This window comes from Orcinus orca, chromosome 2 (assembly GCF_937001465.1).
Source record: "Orcinus orca chromosome 2, mOrcOrc1.1, whole genome shotgun sequence".
NCBI lineage: Eukaryota > Metazoa > Chordata > Mammalia > Artiodactyla > Delphinidae > Orcinus > Orcinus orca.
Genome location: NC_064560.1, coordinates 174,020,308 through 174,048,058, shown reverse-complemented (window position 1 = coordinate 174,048,058; position 27,751 = coordinate 174,020,308). Strand labels below are relative to the sequence as shown.

Here is a 27,751-nt window from a genome sequence, read left to right as displayed (position 1 = left end):
CAATGACGTTACATGAACGAATGTTTCGTAAACTCAAAGTGCCTTATACCTGCTACCGGAAGCCTCCTGGTTCAAGTGCAGTGTACTTTGATACTCATGGGAATAAAACAGCTTTACTCAGTCTTTTCTAACATAGCTCTCTCCTTCTCCCCATACCTCCATCCCAGTTTCCAGTCCCTTATTGTGCTTTTTCTTCATAGCAGTTAGCACGACCTGAAAATGTACTTATTTATTCTCTCTTCCCGTTACACGCCCAGCTCTGTGAGAGCAAGACTCTGCTGTCTTGTTCACCACCGACTCTCCAAGTGCCCAGAAGGCCTGATGTATAGTAGATGCTTAAAAAGTAGCTGTGAAACGTTGAAAGGTAGATGCATAACCTGACACTTCCAGGAGCAAGATAGCATAGCGGTCAAACAGCGGCTTCTCAAAATTTAGTTTGCTTGCTTTAAAGGCAGGTGCCCTGCCCCAGCACCAAGAGATTCTGATTAATTAGGACTGGCAGGCCTACTGAATTTGCTTGTTTTAACAAGCGCCCAGGGTGATTCTGTTGCAGATAGTCACTCTGAATCAAGACAAATATTGTTCTGACTCCAGCCTGACACTTACTAGCTGTATGACCTTAGGGAGGTAACTTCTTAACTCCTCTGAGCCTGTTTCCTTATCTGTAAAATAGGACTGACAACATTCCCGCAGAGCTGTTAGGAGAAATAAATTAGGTAATGGATGTAAAGTTCTTGGCCCAATGCCAGTTATGCAGTTAGCTGCCATTATCATTATCATTACAGATTATTTTATTGTTATGCCCTGGCAGGAGAAGAACCTTCTTGGAGAATTGCTCTTCAGAATCTCCTCAAAGTGTGGTCTGGACCAACGGCATCACCTGGGAGCTGGTTAGGGATGCAGATTCTCTGCCCCACTCCAGACCTGCAGACTCAGAATCTGCATTTTAACAAGACTCCAAGGTGATTTATTTGCACGTACAAGTTTGAAAAGCACCGCTCAAAGTCACACGTACTGTTTTCTCCTGTCTCTAATTTCAGAGTCTGACCAGGAGGTGGGTAAGCCCCGGCATCGTAGAGTCTGAATCCTTCCTCTTAGTGAAGAGAAGCCTCCAGCTCACTGTAGGTGCACCTCCAGCTGAGGACCTGAGGGGGAGGAATTCTCTCACGGAACCCTGACTAACAGCCTCTGTGGAGCCAAGGGATGAATCCAAACTTCAGCTTGCTTTCTCAACCATCCCGGGACTGCTCATACCTGGCAGAACCTCGTACCAAAGATGGAAGAAGCCCGTCCCCCAGAGAACAGGGCAGAGACTCCCCATTTCCCTGGAGCCAGGTCCCCAGCTCCAGCCTCGCTGACCCTGACTGGTTTTGGGATGAGCACATCCAGGCAAAGAGAGCCAGAGTAGAGACCATCGTCCGAGGCATGTGCCTCTCCCCTAACCCTCCGGTGCCAGGCAATGCCCCAGCCAGGGACAGCCCGTGCTGCCCAGAGAAGGCCCGGGAGCGGAAGAGGAAGCAGAATCTTCCCGTGCAGCAAGGCCCCCTGAAGCCAGGCCCTGCCGGGGACCGGGGAAGCAGGAAGGGGGGCCCTCGGGTGAGAGAACAGCTTCACCTGCTGAAGCAACAGCTAAAACACCTGCAGGAGCACATCCTGCAGGCTGCCGAGCCCAAGGCCCCAGCTCAGGGCCCGGGAGGCTCAGAGACAGGGAAGGACCCTCTGAGTGTAAAGCAGAGAGATGGCTCTGGGTCTAGGTCCTGGGCTGTGCACAGTGACCACCGCCAGGGTTCCAGCGGGGACCTCTCCAGGGTGGAGAAGCACAGAGTGTCTGAGGTCAAACACCAGTCTGAGGAACCCAGGCTCCTTCCTTCTGGAGCGCGAGCTTTGCTGGAGATTCTGAGGAGAGAATTGACGGGGGCCATATCCCAGGCTGTGGACTCAGTATTACAGAAGGTGCTATTGGATCCATCAGGCCACCTGACTCACCTGGGCAGAAGCTTCCCGGGACTGGTGCCAGACGGTAGAAGCGAGCCCTCGCCTCCTGAGGGAGGTGGCTGTAAAGATCCCCTTCCTCTGGCTGCCTTGCCCAGGAGGGCCCAGCCACAGACAGGGGCTCCACTGGGAAACTTATCTCTGGCCAAGTCTCTAGATTCTCCCAGGTACCCTGTCTCTCCGAGAATGATCCCCAAACCCTGTCAGGGTCCCCCAGCAAACTGTCCCTTGACTGTGCCTGCCCACATCCAGGAAGATCAGATTCTCAGCCAGCTACTGGGCCATAGGCCCAGTGGCCACTGGAGGGGCAATCTTCCGCAGGACTCTTCTCCCCAGAGCCACCCCTCCTCAGAGGCGGCCCTGCAACCTTGGCGAGCTGCCAAACTGCGACCACTGGCTTTGAGCCAGCAACAGTGCCCCTGGCTCTTCAAGTCCACCTGTTTGGAAAGACTGCCCCTCGTTCCCTCAGTGAAAATGGAGCAAGGTGGCCTGCAGGCCGTCACGGACGCACTTCCTTTCTCTTCAGCCCTTTACATATCCTTTACTAGCAATCGAAGTTCTCGTTGTCACAGCCCAGAGAGACAGGAAGTCTGGACGATGAGGGGAGGGGGGGGGACAAATAAGTACCTAGCGCAGGGAACGGCTCTTCTTTCCCGGTGGTCTTCTTAACGTTGCTTCTGGGCCTCCCTCCCCTGTGGCTCGTATTTGCTAGGCTCCTGAGAAAGTGGTGACCACAGCCTGGGATTTAAGGATGCTTGGAGGGGTCCGTCACCTTCCTCTGTGACACATCAGATTCTACCACTACTGACTGAGTCCTTTGGGTCTGAAAGGGTTTTGTCTGTTTTTAAACCCAAATTGGCTCCCAAAATACCCTGTGGAAGGAAAAACCCCATCATTTGGTTGTCAGCTGCCCATAGACCTTGGCACAGCGGGTCAAAGGAATGGCCTCACCTGAGGCATGGCTCCTGGAGCCTCTTGGCTTTACAGGCAAAAGGCGTGCTCTGACCAGATAATTCACGGGGAAGAGACGAGGGACCAGAAACTTCTGGAGCAGATGGGAAAGGGGAAGTTTTCTGCAGGGACTAGACCTGAGGGGTGAGCTGAAAGGGGTAAGAAGATTTCAGTTTAAGGACTAGCTTCTAAGCTGCAGCTGAGGAGAGAGCATAGGGCTGCACACATGTGGAGGAAGAGGAGGCCCCCATGGGGAAGCCTGCGGGGCCCAGGCTGGTCTGAGAGGGTCCGAATCTTTTTTTTTTTAATTTTTATTTATTTATGTATTTTTGGCTGCGTTGGGTCTTTGTTGCTGCGTGCGGGCTTTCTCTAGTTGCGGTGAGTGGGGGCTACTCTTCGTTGTGGTGCGCGAGCTTCTCACTGCGGTGGCTTCTCTTGTTGCGGAACACGGGCTCTAGGTGCGTGGGCTTCAGTAGTTGTGGCACTCAGGCTCAGTAGTTGTGGCTCGCAGGCTCTAGAGCGCAGGCTCAGTAGTTGTGGCTCACAGGCTTAGTTGCTCCGCGGCATGTGGGATCGTCCCGGACCAGGCCTTGAACCCGTGTCCCCTGCATTGGCAGGCGGATTCTCAACCACTGCACCACCAGAGAAATCCCAAGGGTCTGAATCTTATTGCATCATCTTTGCAACCCTTAGGCAGACCCCACTCTTAAAACAGTTTTTTCTTCAGAGTAACTCTCCCTCAGGATGTTAACAGTTGTTGAAGTAGGAGAAAAAGTAGCTTGGGTAAATAAACACTGGGTTAGTTCCATTACTGCGGGACTTCTCAGAGCCATGCTTAAGTCCAATGAAAAGCTCTAAGAGGAGAATGTATGCAGCCCCAAACTCATGTGACCAAAGGACCCTTTCCCAACAGGCATCTGTAGGACTCAAGTTCCTGAGAACATATTTTGGATGTTGCTTTTTTAGGGAGCCAAGCTCACGCTGCTGCTTCTCAGGGACAGCCTTAAGTCGAATCTCCTTGTGCCTGTGGAGTCACACAAGCAGGTGTGAACAGTCGTGCCCTCTACCTGGCAAGCAGTGGTGAGGACGCAGGATGGGATGGGGCCAGCTCACTACCACGCCAGGCCCGCCCTTGTGTCCTAAATGCTATGAGCACCCCCTGCTGGTCACAGGTGTTAGAAACACTCCCGAAGCTCTGGCCCCGCTGGCTGCTTTCCTGGCAGGCAGTGAGCAGCTACAAAACCAACGCTGAGAGCACCTCACCAGCCACCAGTAGGCATAGAGATATCAACATAGGCAGAATTTCTCGTCAGGTGATAGCCCTCTGTGAGGAAAGCTATCTGTCGGGCCTTTGATAAGAGGCTACTGGTTAAGACTCTCTGTCAAAGTCAGGTGGTGGAAGAACCTCAAGGGCTCAGTCCCCAAAGATTCTCTGCTGTCCTTCCCCTGTGAGGGGCACCTGGCCCTGAGAAATACACACACAGGGGTGTGCCTGGCCCTGCCTCATGACGTGAGGATTGGGCTCCAAGAGCTTCAGGAGGTTTCGGGGGGCACCCGGGTCAGGTACTTGGCTACCTTTGGAATGATTGGGGGCCCCCAGGCAGCATCCTGGCCCCAATTATTCCCTCATTCCAGCATTAGAGATTTATTCCTCTGGGCCATGAAAGCCACCTAAGAGCAAGTTCTTCACGTGGCACGTGGAATACAATGTTGAATGGATAAGGTTCTTGCTCTCAAGGACCTGCACATTCACACGATACCCCTGTGAAACAGGTAGAGCGGGTATGATGATGAGACAATGATGATTTACTGCACACCTTCTCTGCGGCGGGCACTGCGACTCGCAGTTCCCCTGCTCACCCCCTTAGCCACAATTCTGAGACACAAAACGCTCTGAAAACCTCTATTTCTTTCCCCTAAGGTTGATGGGAACTCACTTGGTTGCAAAACCTGACTGCACTGATAGGAGGCTATTTATAGACTATCTCACTTAGCATAATTAGTCATTGATTTTGCTGTGGGAATATTAAACGGATTAGACTCCTGCCACAGACCCTGCTGTGGGTGTTAACTAACACATCGTACATGCACCGTATTACCTTTATAAAATAACAGGGATTCTGAAGTCTGGCCTCCATTTGGCCCAGAGTTTCAGATAACGGATTGTGGGCCTGTGTTATCTTACCCTCCTCAATCATCCACTCTAGATCAGTATCAGGGAGGCAGAGACAGAGAAGCAAAATAACTTGCCCAAAGTCAAAGACAGACACATGCAGAGACAGGATTCAAACCCAGCATCTGACTGCTAAGCACAAGCTTCAACCACTACACTCCACAGTTTAGAAATCAGGCCCAGAGAACATAAGTGGCTTGCCCAAGGTCACACAGGGTCTTGGTGGCAAAATCTGTATCTGAAACTGGGTCTTTGGACTCAATCCAGGATTCTGTTCACAGCATTTATGAAGGATAAGAAGTAGGGCCAATGAGGCAGGGAGCAGGGGCCTCCTGGACAGCAGCCTGGGTGACTGGCCAGCTATAATTATAATCAGTTGCTTGGTTTCCTTCGGGTAAACTGACATATCCTACTGAGAAGTCTTTATTGTCCTAAGGCTACAGCTCAGGCCTGAGCTCCAGGGTAACTCTGTATGCTTGCACTCAGCCCTAGGATTGTTCCTGGGAATGCTAAGTGTTCTTGTGTAAGAATCTTTTATTTCCCTCTCACCCTGGTGCTAGTTTTCACACCACAGCCCCCTACTCTTATTAAAGGGGAAGGAATCTGTTCCCAGAGTGAGGAATGGGTTGGAATAGAATTGCCATATTTGTGTATGGATTAAAGTTGACCATTTAATCACTCCCTCATTCCTTCATCCAACAAACATTTATTGAGCACCTACTATGTTCCTAGCACCGGGCTAGGCACGTGGAATACAAAGATGAAAGGATAAGGTCTCTGCTCTCAAGGAGCTAACAGTCTAAATGGGGAGACAAACATGCAATAAAATTCCAATAGCGTCATTGTTACAAAAAAAGGTTTATACAAAGAGTGTTGGTAGCCCAGGGTAAGGAAGGCCTAATTTGGCAAGAAAAGGTTTCACAGCAGAGGGAACATCTGATTTGAGATGGGAAGGATGAGGGAAAATTCTGCCAGGCAAATGGAGAGCAGTTGCAGCCCAGCAATTCAAGCTTCTTGAGCCAAAGTTAACTGTGATCTGGTACTCAGTCTGGTTAGATGCTCGTTGGCGTCAACACTGCAAAGGCAATGATGAGAGCCAGAATGGGGACCATCTAGTCGACTCCTCTCATTTTACAGATGAGGAAACTGAGGCAGAGAGAAGTAAATCTCTACCTGAGGTTTTGAAATGGTTTATCTGGGAGAGAGTTGCCATCTCTTCCCATCGTATTGTGAAAGCACACACACAGTACAACAAACTGTATTTGATATCACATGTGCCATAGAACTTCTACACATCAAAATGCTTTATAAATTCTGCAACTTTACTGTACATATATGGTATTCAGCATCTGGAAAGAAAAAGCTTATCTGATCCTACTTGCTAGAGGCAGAAAAACAGAGCAAATACATCATTCAACCAGAAAAAAATAAAATAGAAACCATAAGGAACAGGGCAATTTACTATTTGGATAATTTGACAAAATTATTTGATAAACTGGTATTAGTTTTCCTTGACCCTGGGATAAATCCAGGAGGGCCTCAACCCTGGTCACTTGAAGAAGGCCAAACTAATGTTTTTCTTCACACGCTATCCCAGTTCCAACCTCCTGAAGGCTTATTTTCCTGATGTTCAGGTAAACTCCTTCAACCCAGTTTCAGCCTCTGCAAAACTCCCAAGTGGCAGCGGGTTTTTCCCGTGTGAGGCAAGTCCTAGGTCATCATATGTGCACTTTAGCTCCCCTTCATGTTGTGGATGGAATTGGTGGCATTTTTGGTCTGGGCTGAGAAACTGCCTGAATCATCAGGGGTAACTTTGAGGGTAGGAAAGTTGGGTGTCTGAATTTAAGCTTTTGAACTGTAGGTATACCCAGAAACATGCGGGGAGAGAGGCAGGGTTAGAAAGAACCACTCGGAAATGGTGTCTTTGGCCTAGTGTTCTGTCTTTGCTGGGGACGCTATGAAAGAAAGAAAGAGTGTATCAAGAGTTGGACACTGTCCCTGTCAACTTTACATTCCAACTGCTGTGTTTCAAAATCGACTGAAGGTGCGTACAGATCAATGTGACAGTAAGAAAAATCAAGGTCTGGTGGTTGGAGCCAGGCCTTGCCTGTTTCCATAAAGTTTCTGAGGGCCTCCTTTACCCTGGGTATTGGGTTAGGGGCTGTTAATACTTTGTATCTATATCATCCCTTTGCTGTTTTTGAGCTCTTGCCCTCATATCCAATTGCTCGGTTGATCCCCGCACCAAGCTCTCATTCTGATTCATTCCGCAACTCTGAGTTGCCAGTAAATGGCTCTCTGATCTACACCTTTACCCCTTCCTTGGCTCTCTACCTGGCAGAGGGCTCTGGGGCTGCCATGCAGTCTACCTGGGTGCAGCAGAAGCTGGGACCACACTAGTCTTGACCCTGGACCCTCCCAAAGTCACACTTCAAGAGTGAGAAACCTTTATAAATCTAGGGTATAAAATACATTTTCTAATGGGCATTATGGCCTAATTCAGATTTTTCTGTGTATAACTGTATAGGCTTAGAAAACAGCTGCGGCTTCTTTTTTAAAGAAAGCCCTTTTAAGTGTTGCTTGAAGCCATTCTTGTTAACCCTTGTGTTGAACTGGAAGCTGACAGTTCTGACCGAGCACCTCATGGCAAACGTCTGAGTTCATGGACCCTGTTGTTTGTACAGTTCAACCGCTGCATTACCTCCCAGATGATCAAGTGGTTCAGCAACTTCCGTGAGTTTTATTATATCCAGATGGAGAAATTTGCCCGGCAAGCAATTTCAGATGGTGTCACAAATCCCAAAATGCTGGTGGTTCTCCGCAACTCGGAGCTTTTTCGAGCTCTCAATATGCACTATAACAAGGGAAACGACTTTGAGGTAAGATCATGTGCTTGGGTCCCAGGAGGACTGATGAGTGCCTTCCCTTTGTGATTGGAGTTTTAGAAAAGATCCCCTTCCGTGTCTGTCCTTACATCACTGAGAGCAGGGCAGCCTGGGGCCAATCTCTGTACCATCCACAAAGATTACAGCCTGCACATCTTCTCTTAGGCAACTGATGGATGCTGCAAACTGAATGTACAGCCAGTCTTTATTCATAAACTTGGCCAGAGGTCAGCTGTTATGCCATTTTAGACAATACTCTGTAATGACCGAGTTACACAGCCTGTCGACCTTCTCACCTTAGCGCCAGGAGGCCCAGGACTGAATGCAGGGCTCAGCTGCAGCGCCTAGTCTTGGCCTAGGTTTTCTTTACAACAGTCTCTGTTCTTTCAATCATTTGGTTCTTATCTTCATTCTCCCTTGAACAGTTTTATCTGTGGGTCTCCCATGGCAAGTCACCTCAAATCCTTTCTGGAAATAATAAACAATCCTCAAGCTTCTCAGTCCTTTGGGGATCTCTGTGAAGGCACGCTGGTGGCACCGTAGAGGTAAAGCATCAGTAAAGGGTGAGCAGGTGGCCTAAGTGTCGCTGGTGAGAACTCGTAATCTTCCTTGTGTGTGGCTGACAGCTCGGTTAGGCTGGCATCTTGTTCTGCAGGTGCTGGGTGTGTCTGGTCACTGACTACACTTCCCTCTTCTCGCATTTCTCACTTGACTGTGATCACAAAGCAGTGTAATGACACCTCCAAAAAAGAGAAGCACTGCTGGCATCCACTGGTTAGATGCTCCATCAGAATATGTTCGGAAACCTAAGCCTACCTGTGGGGAAAATGGACCACGCCTCCTTTGTGAGGCTCGTGGGGGTCAAGGCATGTGGATGGGAGGCAGCGCTGCCACGTCTTTCCACGTGCGGGTGTCATCTGGCACGCAGTGGTGGCAAGCCCCAGGCCAGGCTGGATCTGGAGGCCCTGTAGGATGTCCCATCATTAATGGTGCCAGTCTGGGTGAGGTCCTGGAACATCTTCTTGAGGCCCCCCACACCCCTGCAAGCCTCCTGGTTGGCTTTGGGAGCAGGAATGATTCCAAGTCCTTCGAACCCAGTCCCAAAAGATGGCAGAATGAGGTACGACAGTCGTAAGCTTGGGGGCAGTTCTTTCCACATGAGGCACTAAGGAAAAGAATACGAAAAACCTCTTCTGAACCACAGATTTAACTTCAATCAGAGTCAGTTTCCCACTTACTAAAAACGCCACTCATTAGTGGAATCAGCTACTCCTGCAAAGGAAGTGTCCCTAATACGCTTTCTCCCAGGGCTGTCTCATCAGTACCATCATTTTAAGGTATGTATTTGATGAGGGAGGAAGAGATTCCACAAGTCAGGGGCCAGTAGAGCAGGGATGCTCTGATCAGCCCACAACCCTAGGAACAGGCAGCATCAGGCAGTGAGGCCTGTATGGTGCCAGTGCTTCACAGCCTCACGTCTTTTCTTCCTTGTGGGTCTCTTTGGGAGTGCAGGTCCCAGATTGCTTCTTGGAAATCGCCAGCTTGACATTACAGGAGTTCTTCAGGGCTGTCTCCGCAGGCAAAGACTCAGATCCTTCCTGGAAGAAACCCATTTACAAAATTATTTCGAAACTGGACAGTGACATCCCAGAGATATTCAAATCTTCCAGCTATCCCCAGGAGCTGTTTCGGAATTAAGGTCCCACAAAGTGAGGGGCGACTGGCCTGGGTTTCCTGGGTTTATCTTAAATGGCAGTCAGTACAGCTGTAGTCATATAAAAAGAGCATAAGGAGAAACCCCTCAAATAGGTACCATTACCATTTTTGATCATTTATTTCCTTTTCCAGAATTACCAGAGGTTTAACATTAACTATAAAATATTGTAAAAGGAACACAACAGTTTGGAACCAGAAGTATCTCCACGCCACTGTTTCCAGGTATCATGACCCTGGGAACTTGCAGGTGTCTCTGCATCTGTAACATGAGGTTGTATGGATAAAAAGACATGTCCTAAAGTGCTCTGTGAAATGTTTCTCACTACACAAATGTTATTTTTTTTCTCCTTCATCTTTCAGATAAGGCTATCTTATTTGGGGTTTTTATAAATTGCTGTTTCGAGTTACCTATTTATCAAGCTCCACTTATTTGAAAGACACTTTCAAATACATTACCTTTAAGCTTTTTACCCTGAAACATTTTTAAAACAACCAAACAGAAGTTTTAGAACTGTAAGATAACTCGCCAAAGGCTATGAGGCTAGGGCATTTGGGTTGGTAGGGGCAGTCAGGAGTGTGGAGGAACCCATGGCCTTCTGATGCCAGGCTGCATGTGGACCACCTCATGCTGCCGCCCATGCTCTCACACAGGCCACCACCCCCGGTAAGCATCCAGCACTGATGCGGCACTAGCTTCTGACAACCCCTGCCTGGCACTTAGGAGTGCTTCATCACCCGGATGTCCACCGATCGTTCCAGCAAAGCCGACACAAACTTTCTGCAGGACCTGAGTGTTGCTGTACATTCACATTTATCTGCTGGAAGAGTTTATCAGCTGAATAACCCACACAGTCTCTAGGTGACCAATGCAATTAATGCCCCAACTTCCCATGTGCAGAAGAAACTGAACTTCAGACCACGAAAGCTAGAAGGGCCTTAGGGGCTCATCTGGCCTACCCTGCTTAAAAGAGGAAGGAGGAATGAAGCCCAGATGCGAGGCTTTGCACAGACCGTGGATGGCTTAAGTGGGACAAATACAGCGTCACACAGCAATGGAAATTCTCCTGCTCCATAAGGACATTACAGCCCATGGTCAATCTTTCACAGATAAAGGAATTCATGAAATCAACATTCCTTTCACCTACTGCTCCAACACAAATTGTGACTTGCTCTGAGCATATAGGCAAGACATCTGCAAAGCTGAGTAACTGTATCTAGCTTCCCAGCTAGTCAGAGTCAAGTCTTTGAAAGGATGCCAAAGGTGCGCAGGCCAGGATAGGCGTCACAGAGCTTGAGCTCTGTGCTCTGATTAAGGGGTGTCTGTGACTTCGTTAGTTTACTTCTTTTCCCTCTGTGCAAAACAAGTTTCCACATTTAACTACTCCACTTCCTTGACTTTTCAGGTCAGCTGGATCAGATAAGATGAAATCCCTAAATTATTGCTAGATGTATCAACATAAAAAGGTAGGAAAGAGGACTTTCTTTTGAATTTTCTCTTACTCCAAATAGCTAAGAGGAAAAACAAAACAAACATACTCAGCCCAAGCCAGTCTTTTTGGGCTGCTTTAAGGCTATTTGTAAGTGTCCTTCATCACATCCAACTGCACTCAGATGATCTTTGCCCTATTTTCTCCCACAATGTTCTCTTCACAAAAATGAAGGACTCCGCCAAACCTCAGTTTTAAAAGCAAGCAGGCACTGAGTATCCTGAGCAAGGGCAATCAGGCATCTGTGTTTGGGGACAGAAGAACCTGCTGTCCAGAGTGACATTACATAGTTATTTAAGACATTCATGGGAAACAATTCCAAGTTCACATGATTGTCCAATATGAACAGCCACTTTCTGTCCCAAACCTGAAATTCATTAGTTTTAAACACTGAGCCAAGCCACCTCCAGGGCAGTGAACCTTGTCCCAGGGACCAATTAGATGAAATGTACAACTCAAATTGAAAACATTTGGGTACTGCAGTCTTTCCAGGAAGTGTTCTCTAACCACTGAGCTAAACACACAAGAATGCATAAATATATATGCTCTGCCAACAGAAGAATTCTAGTTTACTATATTTTTCTGTCTCTACCAAGTATGGTGGGAACACATTCGAGCATAAGCTGAGATGGTTATTGTGTTCTTTTAGCAGTCATAATATTGCCAAAGGTCTGCTTATTCTTTCCATCAAGGTGTTATGTGGATATACCCAAATTAGACATGCTCAGTGTCTGGTCAAATACTGCATAATTGTCCAATCCTTCTTTGTTGGACAGCAGGGGCTGGACTGTGGTTTAAGATGATGGCACTACTGAGGACTTAATATCCAATGATCAATTGAAAGCAGGCAGTTAACTGGCATTCCATGCAGAAAAATGTTCATTAGGACCCTTTATTTCAAACATGGTTGTATACAGTATACACAGCTCCAGACCGGATTCATACGATGAAGAGGCGAAAGGCATCTCCTAGGTATATAAGGGGCTACCCGAGCCATTTTCTTTCCATCAGAGGAAGGGCATACCTGGCAGCGATAGCACAGCACTCTTTAATAAAGTTCTGCACCCCAGACCCAGGGAGGTACACAGGTCCACTTTTAAAAATTGTCTTTGTTTTCAATGACATAATATAGAATCCTCAGAAAGAATAATTTAAAATAAGGCTTCCATAACATAATTTTACATGTGCCTTTAAGAAAATATTTCTTTTAAAATCTTTATAAAATTGGCTGAAATTTTGGTAACCAGTTTCCTGGATGAAGTATATATTCTAAATGTTCATATTTTTTTATTTATTTTTTTTTTGGCGGTACACGGACCTCTCACTGTTGTGGCCTCTCCGGTTGCGGAGCACAGGCTCCGGACGCGCAGGCTCAGCGGCCATGGCTCACGGTCCCAGCCGCTCCGCGACATGTGGGATCCTCCCGGACCGGGGCATGAACCCGCGTCCCCTGCATCGGCAGGCAGACCCTCAACCAACTGCGCCACCAGGGAAGCCCTTTTTTTTTTTTTTTTAAGTGAAGTACAGTTGATGTTGTGGTAGTTTTTGGTGTACAGCAAAGTGTAAATGTTCGTAATACTGGATTCTATCGTTTTTCTTTTATAGTTTTGAACCTTTGCTCTGTAAAGCAGATCAAACATAGTTTGATGATGCATGCATTCAAAACAAAACAGAACGTTTAAAAATCCATTGATTTTTTACACAAACTCTATTAGGTAATTTGTTATTTCACATAATACATGTGTATTTGTATTTCACACAATGTAAGATCATTTTCTCAGGACTGAGAAAATCAGAAAAGATAATGAGATAAAGTGATGAGGGGGAGAGCTGAAGTTATAGTTCTGTCAGGCTGATGCTTGTGACAATATGGCAAATACAATACTTCTCATGAAAGTATATTCTTGGTCAGATTTAAGTATATACAACACACACTGTAAAGACTGAGCTCTGGTTACATATTTGAGAGCATTACTAATGCATGCTGTATCTCTGAGGTAGATCATGGTACCTACACTTAAAACTGTGTACTAAGTGCTCACCCATGGAAAAAGATAATTCTTGAAAAGGGTATTTTTCAGGCGTAGACAATTTCTATAGACCAGAAGAAGCTCTTTCAGACTATATAAACCTAAAGAGTATAACCAAGTGTCCAGGAGTTGAATGCTCAATCATATTCTTTTAGAAAACCAGATGCTAGGCCCCAGAGGAAGAAGGGAATGTCTGATGAAACGTTGAGGGCAGGTACAGACAACGAAAACAGTATAGGAACACCCACTCCAAACCCCACCAGTTTCACATGTCCATCTACTCACACTGAGGAGTCTGCCTGCTCTTTCACCAAGGGTCTCTCGGGGTTATTTGTTTCTAACAATCTTACCCTTCACACTGACAAACTCTTGTTTTGCCATTTCCCAATTCTCCAGCATCACCCCTCAAACAAACGTCAGGTCCTAGAGTCTTCCCTTAGAAAACCCTTTTTCTCCCCATATTTACTGATTTCTGTGGCTCAGACTCCTTATCTCCTTGACAACTGCTTCTCCTTAACTAAGTCTGAAAAGTAAGCAAGCACTGAGTACCTCAAGCAAGAATGTCGTCTCTCCCCTTCCCTTTCCCCCACTTTATCCTCAGCTATCTGATCTGCTGTCCACCCCCCACCTTCACTTTCCCCCTCAACCAATACCTTTCCTAAGTAGAGTTCTGTGGTTAGGTGCATGAGTTCTGGAGTGCCTTGTCATTCTGGCTCAAGTACCTACCAGCTCTGATCTCTGCAAGTTACTTATTCCCTTGGCCTCAGCTTTTCCATTTGTAAAACAGAGATAATAAAATAGTACCTACCTCATAGTACTGATCTAAGTTTTAGGTAAAATCATACATGAAATTCTCAGCACACTCCTAGCGTACAGTAGGTGCTCAGTAAATATTATTAGCTACATTATTACTCAGCAGTCATAAACTGTTAGCAAAATCATGAACTTGTACTCCTAACAGTGAAGGAGAATTATTTCTTAAGAACGGCACTGATGTGTGACATTACTGATATAAAACATATTCTGAATTTCATTTTTACTATAACCGTGTAGTAACATGTACTAGTATCTGTAAAGATACCAAAAAACTTAGCTTTAAAGTGGTATGTTAACGTTTTCTGAGAGGTAAACAAAACCCAGCCTAAAAAAAAAGCCATGTGCCATAAACTCTATATGCTTCCCTCACTCTTTATAACAATCCTATGTTGATGTGCTGTTTACCTGACACATGACATAGCTATTATTGCTATTTGCTAGTTGGTTGCTAAGACATCAACCTGCTTTTCTGTAGGCCAATACATTGCCTTTTAGACACCTTTTAATTATAAGCTTTGTGACTGATGTAGTATTTCTAAAATTATTCAACTTGCTGTCTTCAGCAACTGCTTTTTGAGGCTGTATCAGTATCCATTGGATAGACTGTTTTTGGCTTGAGTATTTTCTGAATTAACTTCTGCCATTTATTCAAAACATCTTTGTAGTTGTTCCACTTGTTAAAGAGGCTGTTTCATTGTTTTCTTGATTGGGTGGGTGGGTGGGTAGGGGGAGCATGTACTGACACAACCCTGATTTTCCTCTCTTAACCTTTAAAATCTATTTACATTTCCACAAAGAAAAGCTTGCTTTCTTATTGAAAATAACCTGACCTCTTTTCTGGTTCTTTTTCATTTAATAGTCATTAAAGTTGATTATTTTCTTCCTCTGCTCTTTCATGAATATGGGTCGGTGATTACCTTTTTCAGAATACTTAAGACTCTAAATGTTTTTTTGGCTACTGTTTCTAAATAAACTGACTTTTTCAAATCAAGATTTATGAGACAATAGGATTATCAATTTGATGCTTTGCTGAATTCTCACTCTATGAATCCCTAACAAAAAAATACACAATTACATTTGGTAGAATATATTCTTCATAAATACCCCAAAGCTGCTTTTATTCAAGATTACTATCTTGGTGTTTAGATACTTTATTCCTCATCATATATCCCCTTACTTCATCAGGGCTGAGCTTACTGACTCTGGACCAACCAGAACAAACTCCAGAACTCCTCTCCTATGGAACTCTTGCCAAAAATAGTGTCAGAAATAAGAGTTTCTAGAGAAGAGAATGGGGTGCAGGTATTAGAACAGAACACACATATGAACAGTTTTTGCTAGACTGTAGATTTGTCAGCAAATCCTGGGAACAGAAAGCTTAAAATCACTGGACGTACATTCCTAAACACCTTAGTTTTGCTATACTAGATGCAAAGATAATTAAAATCCTCATACCATGTGAATGGTAGTTATGATAATGTATCCTTTGTCTCTTGAGTGAGGCAGAGTTTAATATGTTGACAATGCTGAGAATATGCTATTAAGTGACAGTTTTCACTTCTTTACTATAGAATCATGGCTATTCACTTCAAATGTATCAGGGCATTTCTCTGGCAGATGGACAGTCTTCTCACTGTTTCAGGAACTAGAAAGATGCACTATTTATTGAGCAAATCTCAAATGTTCTAAAACTTGGCAGAAAAAGAACTCCCAAGCATTGAGTCCATTGCTGTTGTACCAGAACTGGTGAATTTGCCCCCAAAATGAAGATCAATAACAGATTTTTCGGCTTTGGGGTATATACTTAACAGTTCACTTCCTTTAAATAAAGTGACCACAATTTACCTTTTCAAAGCATAGTTACTGAGAAACACACTTGTATTGATGATCCCATGAAAACAAGACCAAAAGCCACTTGAGGTTGCAAAAGCTATGTGGCACCTCCCAGCAATACAAAGTCCTGAACTCAAGTTGGGGATGGGACTACGAGCAAAGTGACTCATTCCATATCTTTTAACAGTTCTTCAAAATCCCATGTGAAGTACTGTATCATGATTATGGTAGTGGTTACACAAAGCCACACATGATAAAACGGCATAGAATTACACACACATACACACTTGAGTGCTTGTAAAACTGGTGAAATCTGAACAAGCTCTGTGGAGTATACCAATGCTAATTTCTTGGTTCTTGTGTAAGATGCTAACATAGGGGAGGCTGGGAGAAGGATGCATGAGGACTTCCCTGTACATTTTTTTAAAAACTTCCCATGAATCTATAATTATTTCAAAATAAAAAGTTAAAGAAAAAAACATAACCCACATAGAATCAGAATCTTTAAGAAAGGGTTCTATTGAAGGAGAGATGTACTCTAAGGAAGAAGCATATAAAGGCCCCCACCAGCACAGACTGGAGTGCTTCTATAAGGACACAATTTTCATTCTGTTAGGGTCTGTTTGGTCTTGTTCTGTTCTGAGTACACAGATAATCGAACTAGCAGCTAGTTCTGCTCTTTGGGATCAGAAAGAAGTCATGGAAAAACAACCTGTCCTGCGTGCTCACCACACTCCTCATCTATCTACAACCTCCCCACAAATCACATTTCCCCTCCAAAGTTCCAAGTTGAAGTAACATTGTACAGCAATTCATTTCTTTGTATTGTTAGGAATCTTCACCACAACTGTGAATGTCTTGGCTTGTTTTCAGGCCCAGGGGCACATATGTGTTTTAGATTAAAAGACGTTTTAAATCTTGGCTTTATTTGCTCCCAATGAGCCAGATTCTTCCTGTGCCTAAGCTGTTCCTTGGCTATCAAGGACCTTTGGAAACTAACACTAACTCTTTCAGGCTAGGTGGATTTTATTTTTCACTTTAGGAGTTTCCTATTAACAAACAGCCTTCCTACACCTCCAATTTCTTCCACACTTGCGAAGTTACTGACAGACCAGGGCCTTTGGAAATTGTGATCAATGAACCTACCTTCAGACGGAGATAAAATAAAATTTAAAACCTCCTTTAGCCTACCAGTTCTCAAACTTGGCTACACATTGGAACTACCCAGTGGACTTTAAAAATTACCAGTGTCTGAGTCCCACCTCTAGATTCTGATTTAATTGCTATGAGGTGTAGCCTGAACTTTGGGAGTTTTAACAGATCCCTAGATAATTCTCATGTGCAAAGTTTGATAACTACTGCTTTCGCACACAACTCTTCACATGGAACACTTTTCATATTTCATCACTCTTCCAAACATGCATAAAGAAAAGAGTAATCATATGCTTTAGTGCTCATGAAATACTAAGCAATTATTCAACTTGAAACATATCAATTCTTGGATTAGGGCCTCCACTGTCAATACCCTTCCCTGACCATAAAACTTTGGGAATGCCTTGTAGAGGCCCTACTGACACGCTCAGGTTCATATCTAATGAAAGCGGAAGGCTCATATGAAAAAACAGGAGATCCTCTCTTTTCCTCTCTCTCCCCCTCCCTCTCTGTCTCTGTCCTTCTATATATATATATTTTTAAAAACACACTTTATTTTTTAGAGCCATTTTGGGTTCACAGCAAAATGGAGCAGAAGGTACAGAGATTTCCCATATATACTCCCTGCCTCCATTTAAGCACAGCCTTCTCCATTATCAACATCCCCACCAGAGTGGTACATTACAAATGATGAATCTACATTGATATATCGGCATCACGCAAAGTCCATAGTCTTCATTAGAGTTCTCTCGGTGTTGTACATCCTATGGGTTTGAACAAGTGTATAATGACATGTATCCACCATTACTGTATCATACAAAATAGTTTCACTGCCCTAAAAATCCCTCCTTTTCCATTAACCCCTAGCAATCACACTAATCTTTACTGTCTCCATAGTTTTGCCTTTTCCAGAATGTCATATAGTTGGACTCATGTAGCATTTTAGACTGGCTTCTTTCATTTAGTAATATGCATTTAAGTTTCCTCCATGTCTTTTGATGGCTTGATAGTTCAATTCTTTTTAGAGCTGAATAATATTCTATTGTCTGGATGTACCACAGTTTATTTATCCCCTCACCTACTGAAGGATATCTTGGTTGCTTCCAAATTTTGACAATTATAGAATAGAGCTGCTGCAAACATCCATGTGCAGGTTATTGTGTGCCCATAGTTTTCAGCTCCTTTGGGTAAACACCAAGGAGTGTGACTGCTAGACTGTATGATAAGAACACGTCTACTTTTGTAAGAAACTGCCAAACTGTCTTCCAAAGTAGCTGCACCATTTTGTGTTACTACCAGCAATGAATGAGAGTTCCTGTTGCTCCACATCCTCACCAACATTTGACACTGTCCACGTTCTCGATTTTGGCCATTATAACAGGTGTGTAGTTGTACCTCATTGTTTTAATTTGCATTTCCCTAAAGACATATGATGTGAAGCAACTTTTCATATGCTTATCATCTGTATACCTTCTTTGGTGAGGTGTCAAGGTCTATGGCCCATTTTTAAATTGGGTTGTTTTCTTATTGTTGAGCTTTAAGACTTCTTTTTGATTTTGGATAATAGTCCTTTATCAGATATGTGGTTTGCAAATATTTTCTCCCAGCCTGTGGCCTGTATTTTTATTCTCTTGAATGTGTCTTTAGCAGAGCAGAAATTTGAATTTGAATGAAGTCCAACTTATCAATTCTTGCTTTCCTGGGTTATGCCAAGATCATCTAGATTTTCTCCTATGTTCCCTTCTAGGAGTTTTATGGTTTTGTGTTTTACATTTAGGTCTGTGATCCACTTGGAGTTAATTTTTGTGAAGGGTGTATTCACTTATTTGCATGTCAATGTCCAGTTGTTCCAGCACCATCTGTTGAAAATACTATCTTTGCTCCATTATATTGCCTTTGATCCTTTGTCAAAGATCAGTTGATTATATTCATGTGCATCTATTTTGGGCTCTCAATTCTATTCCATTTAATTTTGTCTGTTCTTTCACAAATACCACACTGTCTTGATTACTATAGTTGTAATAGTAAGTCTTGAAGTCCAAATTCAAGTAAGTAGTACCAGTCCTTCAATTCTGTTCTTCAATATTGTGTTAGCTATTCCAGGTCTTTTGCCTCTCCATATAAACTTTAGAATCAGTTTGTTGACACCCACAAAAAATTTTGCTGAATTTTGATTGGGATTACATTGAATCTATAGATCAATTTGGGAAGAACTGACATCTTGACGATATTGAGTCTTCCTATCCATGAACATGGAATATCTGTATTTAATTTCTTGCATCAGAGTTTTGTACTTTTTCCTCATATAGATCTTATCTTGTACATGCCTTGTTAGATTTATACCTAAGTACTTGATTTTGGGGGGTGATAATGTAAATGGTATTGTTTTAAATTTCAAATTCCACTTGTTTATTGCTGGTACATAGGAAAGCAACTGACTTTTATCAATTAATCTTGTGTATCATGCAACCTTGCTATAATTGCTCCTTAGTTCCAGGAGTTTGCTGATTCTTTCAGATTTTCTACATAGACAACCACATCTTCTGCGAACAGCTTTATTTCTTCCTTCCCAATCCATATAATTTTGTTTCCTTTGTCTTACTGCATTAACTAGGACATCTGATACAATGTTGAAAAGCACTGGTCTGAGGGGACATCCTTGTCTTGTTCCTGATCTTAGGGGGAAAGCTTCAAGTCTCTCACCATTAAGTATGATGAAGTATGTTAGCTGTAGGGTTTTCATAGATATTCTATATCAAGTTAAGGAAGTTCCCCTATATCCCTAGTTAACTGAGAGTTTTACCATGAATAGGTTGGATTCTGTTAAACACTTCTTCTACATCTATTGATATGATGTGGTTTTTCTTCTTTGGTCTGCTGATATGATGGATCATATTAACAGATTTTTGAATGTTGAACCAGCCTTGCATACCTGGTATATCTCCCACTTGGTCGTGATATATAATTCTTTTTCTACATAACTGGATTTTATTTTTATTTTTATTTTTTTTGCAGTACACGGGCCTCTCACTGTTGTGGCCTCTCCTGTTGCGGAGCACAGGCTCCGTATGCGCAGGCTCAGCAGCCATGGCTCACAGGCCCAGCCGCTCCGCGGTATGTGGGATCCTCCCAGACCGGGGCACGAACCCACGTCCCCTGCATCGGCAGGCAGACTCTCAACCACTGCACCACCAGGGAAGCCCTGATTTGCTAATATTTTGTTGATGATTTCTGCGTTTCGTGAGAGAAATCTGTAGTCTGTAGTTTTCTTGTAATGTCGCTGGTTTTGATATTAAGATAATGCTGGCGTCATAGTATGTTAGGAAGTATTTCCTCTGTTTCTATCTTCTGGAAGAGATCATAAGGAGTCGGTATAATTTTTTTCTTAAGTGTTTGATAGAATTCCCAGTGAACCCATCTGGGCTTGGTGTTTCCTGCTTTGAAAGGTTAATAATTATTGATTTATTTAATAGAAATAGGCCTATTTAAATTGTCTATTTCTTCTTGTGTGAGTTTTGGCTGATTGTACCTTTCAAGTAATTGGTCTGTTTCATCTAGGTTATCCAATTCGTGGTCAAAGAGTTGTTCATAGTATTCCTTTGTTATCCTTTTAATTTCCATGGAATCTGTAGTGACATCTTCTTTCATTTTCAACATTAGTCATTTGTGTAAGGAATATTCTTTTTTTTTTTTTTTTTTTTTGCGGTACCTGGTCCTCTAACTGTTGTGGCCTCTCCCGTTGCGGAGCACAGGCTCCGGATGCGCAGGCTCAGCGGCCATGGCTCACGGGCCCAGCCGCTCCACGGCATGTGGGATCTTCCCGGACCTGGGCACGAACCCGTGTCCCCTGCATCGGCAGGCGGACTCTCAACCACTGCGTCACCAGAGAAGCCCAGGAATATTCTTTTAATAAAAGTTTTAATATCTAAATAAATGAACTAGATTCTCTTAAGAAAACTGACCTTCACTAAAACAATATATATATATATATATTTTCCTGAAAAGGACACAGTATCAAAACCTACACTTTCCAGGATTATTCAAACTAGTATTTTAAAAAATGTGTGATGTGAGAAAATATTTTCATGGTTCCTGTGGATTCAGCTGTTATAATTCCAAAGGGAGCAGAGAAAGACTTGGAAAAAAGAACTTCATGATTAAGGGAGACTATCTTCTCAATTGAAAACTTAATTTCCCCACCACTGTAACACATCATCCAAAAACATTAATTTTGAACCATGGCTAGAACTCAGAACCTATTTTGCTTACCCATATCAATTCCAAATTAACTGAAAAGGCAGAATTCAAATGACAGCAGCATAGAAAACTAGAATTCTAAAATACCAGAAAAAAGCATTTCTTTTGAAACCCTGGACATTAAGTTCAGACTCTCTCTAAAACACATGGATAGATAATTATTAGGAGGAGATAAAAAATTGTTTCCCTGTGGCCCAGTAATTTAGTTCTGTATTTTCCCTGGAAGATTTGAAGATATACCCCAAAAGGGGCATTTACAAGGATGTTCAATGCAACATTGTTATGACAGTGAAAAATGATCACAAATAAGGGAATATAATCTATGTTATATACCTATAATAGAATATACACATACACCTATGTATATGTGTACATATATATGACACAGTGGGTCTGCAAAACAACGTGTAAAGATATCACTCATGGAAAAAAACAATAAAACTATATCCTTATAGATACATGTATATGTATACAAACGCGCAGAAAATGGTTTGGAAAGCCACACTCCAAAATGATAACAGTAACTACCTCTAAGACTTTAAGGTGTTTGTTGCTCAATGGGGGGTTTTAGTATTATATGTCATATGTTTTTTTAAATAATGAGTTCATATTTTATGGCTGAAATGAATTTGAAAACGATAATGCCCCAAAACATACTTTAAGAAATCAAACATATCAAAAGTATACCCACCTTGACACTGATAGGTGCCAACAAAGAAGCCGAATGACACGCATCCTCTTCCCCCAGAGGAAATAGTAGAAAGCAACGGAGAGTTAAGAGAACATTCTGGTCAAATTTGCATCCAGGTATGGCTGCTTAGCTGTTCCACTTAACCAAAGGGAATTCTTGCTGTCTTCTTTCTGTGGGGCAGGTGTGTGCCCACTATTTAATTGTGCACACATAAGGTGCTTACCTGCATCTTGATAAATGGAAGCACTGGAAGGATGTTAGCCAAGGGGGGCAATACACATGCTTCCATGTCAAAGCAAGCAATGGACAAAAATCAACCCACTGCAAATTCAGCATCAGTACATTATGTATGTATTACCATCTGGCTCAATGAAAACAGAATTGCTCACTCCAAGACATCAGTTAAAAGGTGCTGGTCAAAGTATTTTTATACCATCTATGTGATATAACCTGATGTTTCCTTTCCTATAGAATCTCTTCTTTGCAATAACTGTCTTTCAAGATTCACCATCCCTTATGGTATATGTCAGAAGTCCCAAAATGATGGCTGAAATATGTGACTTTCAGATGTGATTTGTTTTCTCTCTACTGTATTGTCCCCATGGTATTTTTGAGAAGACTATTTCAAACAAAAATCCAGATTTCTACTTTATCTTCATCTGGTAACACTGGGTCTACCTTGCTTCATGGCAACCACTGGCTGGAGAAGAACTGTCTCACTGAGATAGGGCAAGCACTCTGCAACATCCCAGTCCCCACCATGCCTTACTGCCTCCCCAGTACTGAGACTGAGAGTCAGTTGCCAATATCATTCTGTTTCCACTGCTGTTTTTCTCACAGGAGAGTTAGGAATAAAATTAATACCTGTACTTAACATTTCTACCAAAAGTGGAAAAGCTAAAGATACAGAGTGTCAGATGTTTTAAGAAAAATGGAAAAGAGGATACTTTTCTATGAGAATGAAGAATATTTCTACATGTCCAATTGCAAAAAAGTATGTTTCTGCTGAAATAATATAACTTAACATGCCATTGTGAAACTACTGGCCAATTCTCTCACTTATGATATCTTCCTGTCCATATTAGGGATTTGAATTTCTAATGCCTGATTTATATAACATTTATGGATATGCCACCAACCAAAAGATACAGAGGCAGTGAAGAAGCAAACAAAAATTGGAGTTCTGTAAATTGCATACATTTTTACCTATGTGAATTAACTTCACATTTAAATATACCATGCCATCAATTCTAAATATGCTTGTTGAAAAAAACCACAAAAAAGGAAAGCATAAATAAATAAATACGCTTGCTGAGCGCCAACTATACGTAACAGGTACTGCATATTCAGTATTACAAGGATGAAGATGAACAAAACAGTTCTTACTCTCTAGGAGCTTGCATTTGGGAGTGGGAAGGGATGGGGAAGAAGGAATAGAGAGGTATATAAGTTACTCTCCTAGAAAGGCAAATTAAGATAGTTACAATTTCTAAAGGATAAGATAAAAAGGAGGCAGTAAACCAAGAAATTTTAGGGAGTGTTGCGGGAACAGTAAGTCACACAGCGTACCTGCAGTATAGTATACATATGGTAAGAAAGGTAGAAGAGAAAGCTGTAGTAGTCGGGATCATGTTATTGACAGACTTCACTGCTAAGTTGATGCGTTTGTCTTCAATAAAGTGGGTATTAGGGAAGTTCCAAGTGAAGTAGGAATAACATTTGTCATTGGAGCCAAAGCAAATAGGCTGGTTACACTGCATAAGAAATAATAAATTACAGAAAACAAAATTACTCCTATAAGCTATCTGAGCTTATAGCTCAGATATAAGCTTCTACATAAGGTAGATAAGCTAGCTGCTTCTCTAAGCATAGATACATGAGTGGTTTTCTAGAGAAAACCCCACTGCTCTTGTACAAGAATCGATTCAATACTCTTGTCAATTTTTTTTTTTTTTTTTTTTTTTTGTGATACGCGGGCCTCTCACTGTTTTGGCCTCTCCCATTGCGGAGCACAGGCTCAGTGGCCATGGCTCACGGGCCTAGCCGCTCCGCGGCATGTGGGATCTTCCTGGACCGGGGCACAAACCCGTCCCCTGCATCGGCAGGCGGACTCTCAACCACTGTGCCACCAGGGAAGCCCTCTTGTCAAATTTTTAAGCTTCTGTGATTAAACAGAAATGTCAACCAATCTAATAGGTAATAAATGAGAGCCCATGTGTATAGCTACTCTTTGCTTCTTGAGAGGTCAAGATAGTTTCAGAGGTGATCAAATGGGTCACATTGTTCCAGGACCACAGAATTTAGTAAACACACACCTGTGCACATGCACACACAACATACTCAATACCGCAGGATATGCCATCCTAGAACTTATGAGGGCCTCATAAAGGGGGTGTTGTAGTTAAGGAAAAAGAAAGTGCCAGGTTACAGACTTGGAAAACCAAGGTTTAGCCTTGGTCTGCCATCAGGTAAGTGAGCAAGTCATTTCTCTTCTTTCAGCCTCAGAAACTTCACCTGTGAAATGAAGGGACTCAACAGGAATGAGCTCTATGGTCTCTTCAACCTCTTGCCTAATATCAAGAATTTCAATTCGCAGCCTTCAAGTGTGAAATGACAGGCAGCCTGTGTGCGCTGAAGCATTCACAAAAAGACCAAACAAACCAAACAAAAAAGTTCCTGGTGCTGAAATATTGAAGATCTCACATAAAAATCCAGTTTTCTCACTTCTCTTGAAACCCCAGAAAATCTGGCAACACAAGATCCAAATCCCCAGATGGCCACAGTCTGCTGTGGTTGAGCAGGTGCCGCCTCCCCTTTAACAGGACCTACCTTGTTTTCCAGTTTGCCACAGTCTCCACCCTCTGCCTCACACATGTGTCACCTGTCCGACTCTGAGTGACCACTGCCATACACATAGGAGGCATCCCCTCTATTTATTCACTCTACAGATATATGAGCCATGCACTGAGCTAGATGCTGTAAAAGAAAAAAAAAAATTAGACATGCCTAGTCAAGAAATAGGAACTCACTATCAGAAACAATAGATCTGAGAGTGGGATTTCAAGTCATGGTGGAAGAAATTATTTTAATTCTTCAAATATCAAAGGAAAGGGATCTATAATCTAGATCAATATTGTCAAAAACAAGAATATGAATATTTGGTAAAAAATTCAAGCTTCTTAAGTAGAAGATTCAAAGTCAAGTTTTTCCCTACATAATAAACCATTAAGTCTACAGGTTCTTCGTAGGATCACAAATGCAGATTCCTGCTAGCAGGCCGAGGGCTGTCCATAACTGCAGAAGCTCAGCCTCAGTCACGAGGATGCTCCTTGACTACAGTCTGATGTGAAAGCAATAGAGCCTGAGATCAGATCAGTCACTGAGGTGCAAAAGCATAAATACCTAGGTACAGAGGAGGACAGTGGACTAAGGTCTTAACTGTTAGTCACGTGTGGACCATGAACCATCAGTCTGGCCACTCTAGCTCTCTAAGACACACCACGGTTCTTTACTCTGTCAGAATTCTATCATGCAGGATTTTCCAGGAAACAAGATTTGCCTTTTTCATTTCATTTGTCATCTCCCTTGACAGTTCACTGCTGTGATGTGTTGTGTTGGCTCTTAAGCACCTGTCACCCTCTGAGGATGTCTATGTAAAGGATGCCATTAGTAGTGTTCCTTCATTGCTAGAAATTAGGCAAGGATAGAAGTGGCAGAATGATGACAATATATGCAAGTCACAATTTATAACAGCAAAAGACAGCCTAAATACCCATCAACAGAGACCTGGTAAGTTAAATTATGGTAAAGACATAAAATAAAACATTCTACAGCTATAAAAGAGGATGGGATGGAATGCTATTGAGGAATAAAAAGGGAACAAACTATTGATACACATACCAACTTGGATAAATGTCAAGGGAATGACACCAAGTGAAAAAAGCCAAAACACCAGTCCCCAAAGGTTACATACTATATGACTTCATTTATATAACATTCTTTAAATGATAAAATTACAGAGATGGAGAACAGATTAGTGGTTGCCTAGGGTTAGAGATGGGGCGGTGGGAGGGGGAGGAAGATGGGGGTGGATACGCAAACCTACACACGTGATAAAACTGTACAGAAACAGACCCACACAGTATATATTCCATGCCATCAAAAGAACAGAAATACAGATACATTTCTAAAAATTATCAGTAAAGCTTCTTACAATAAGAAGGTACCTTTGGAAAACTAAAGAGGAGGAAAGAGAAGCCGGGGAGAAGAGGGAGAGGGGAGTAGGGGTGGGGGGATGAGAATGGGAATGTTCTATATGACCAGAATGACCTCTAAGACATACTACAAAGCAAAAAACAAAAAACACCATAGTAGTGTGTGTAGCACTCTACCATTTGGGTAAACTGAAACAAAAATGTTAATGCTTATCCACAGAATTTTTCTGAAAGGACACAAAAGAAACAGTCAACACTGGTTGCCTCTACAGATGGGATAGTAGGAGGCTGAGGACTTGGATGGAAGGGAGGAGATGTTACTATACATACTCTTGAACCTTCTGAATTTCATACCATATGAATGTATTACTTATTCATAAAAATTACTATTTTCTTTTTGAATATATGACAAGGCCAATCAATGCTTCAGTGCCTTTGTTCATACATGTGGTCTGGCAATAGCTTTCCATTACTACTCATCCCCTCCTGGGTACTTATTAATGAGCCTTTGTACCTAAGTGATTCTCTTACGCCTCCATACTAGTTCTGAAGATCAGTTTCACTGGTTACCTGACAATGCTTCTAAATTATTACTCTTCCAACCTACACTCACTGCACTATTTCATATGGCCTAGCTCAGTTATAGTAGCTGACTATAAAAGGTGACAATTATCTTCAAGCCAAGTGAAAATTTTTAATTTTAAAAGCTTATATGAGAACAAGTCAAAAAATAATGATGATGCCAGCTACCAATTTTTGAGCTTGATACTGTGCCAAGCAGCTTTACAAGCATTATCTCAATTTACTCCTCACAGAAACCTTTAATAGGTGAGTTTTGTTATTTTTATTTTATAGATGAGGAAACTGGAGCTCAGATAGGGTAAATAATTTGATTAACGTCACATAGGTTCTAAAGAAAGGAACCTGAACCTGTATTAGGGTCTGTCAATACTAGAAATGAGGAATCATTCTTCTATAGCCTAGTAAAATGCATCTCAGTTTTGGTAACTCTGAACTCTAAAATCCATCTGAAACAGCTGTATGGTCTCTTTGTAGCTGACAACCTGCTGCTTTTACAGTGCTAGCAGTAAGCTGGCTCTAGACGTCTATTGTTACCAAAATACCTGCACCTTGTGTAGTTAGGAAGATAAAACACTAAACAAAAAGCTGAGGTGCCTCCAAAGTAATAAATTTTTAGACAATCCAATTCAGAATTTAATAGTTGGTCTCCAGATGAGATGGTACTTACTCTGATCTGTACAATCAACAATCAAATTCTTTCACAAGACATGAATCCAACCAGAAAATTTAAGATTTTATCTTTATCCAAAAAAACTTCTGAATTAACTATTGATATCTTAATCAAATTTGAACTTCTGGAAAATTATGTGAATCAAATAAGTGTCAACAAGCAGACTACCGTGTATTATTAATGGCTTTTGATCTCTGTATCAGTCACAACATATTTTGAATATGCCAGCTTAACCCTAAATAAATTGATTCCCAAAGAGAAAAATTTCTGCATCTCATCTACCACATTACTTGCACGGGAGT

The 27,751-nt window shown here is 42.5% G+C and overlaps 1 protein-coding gene across 1 annotated transcript; it reads left to right on the top strand.

Moving 5' to 3' along the window:
• The first annotated feature begins 1,203 nt into the window (after nt 1–1,203).
• Nucleotides 1,204–9,699, top strand: PROX2 (prospero homeobox 2). Its single transcript, XM_004262242.2, has 4 exons — nt 1,204–2,521; nt 6,641–6,750; nt 7,801–7,995; nt 9,514–9,699. Exons 1-4 carry the CDS (start codon nt 1,204–1,206, stop codon nt 9,697–9,699), a joined length of 1,809 nt encoding a protein of 602 aa, XP_004262290.2.
• The last annotated feature ends 18,052 nt before the right edge of the window (nt 9,700–27,751 follow it).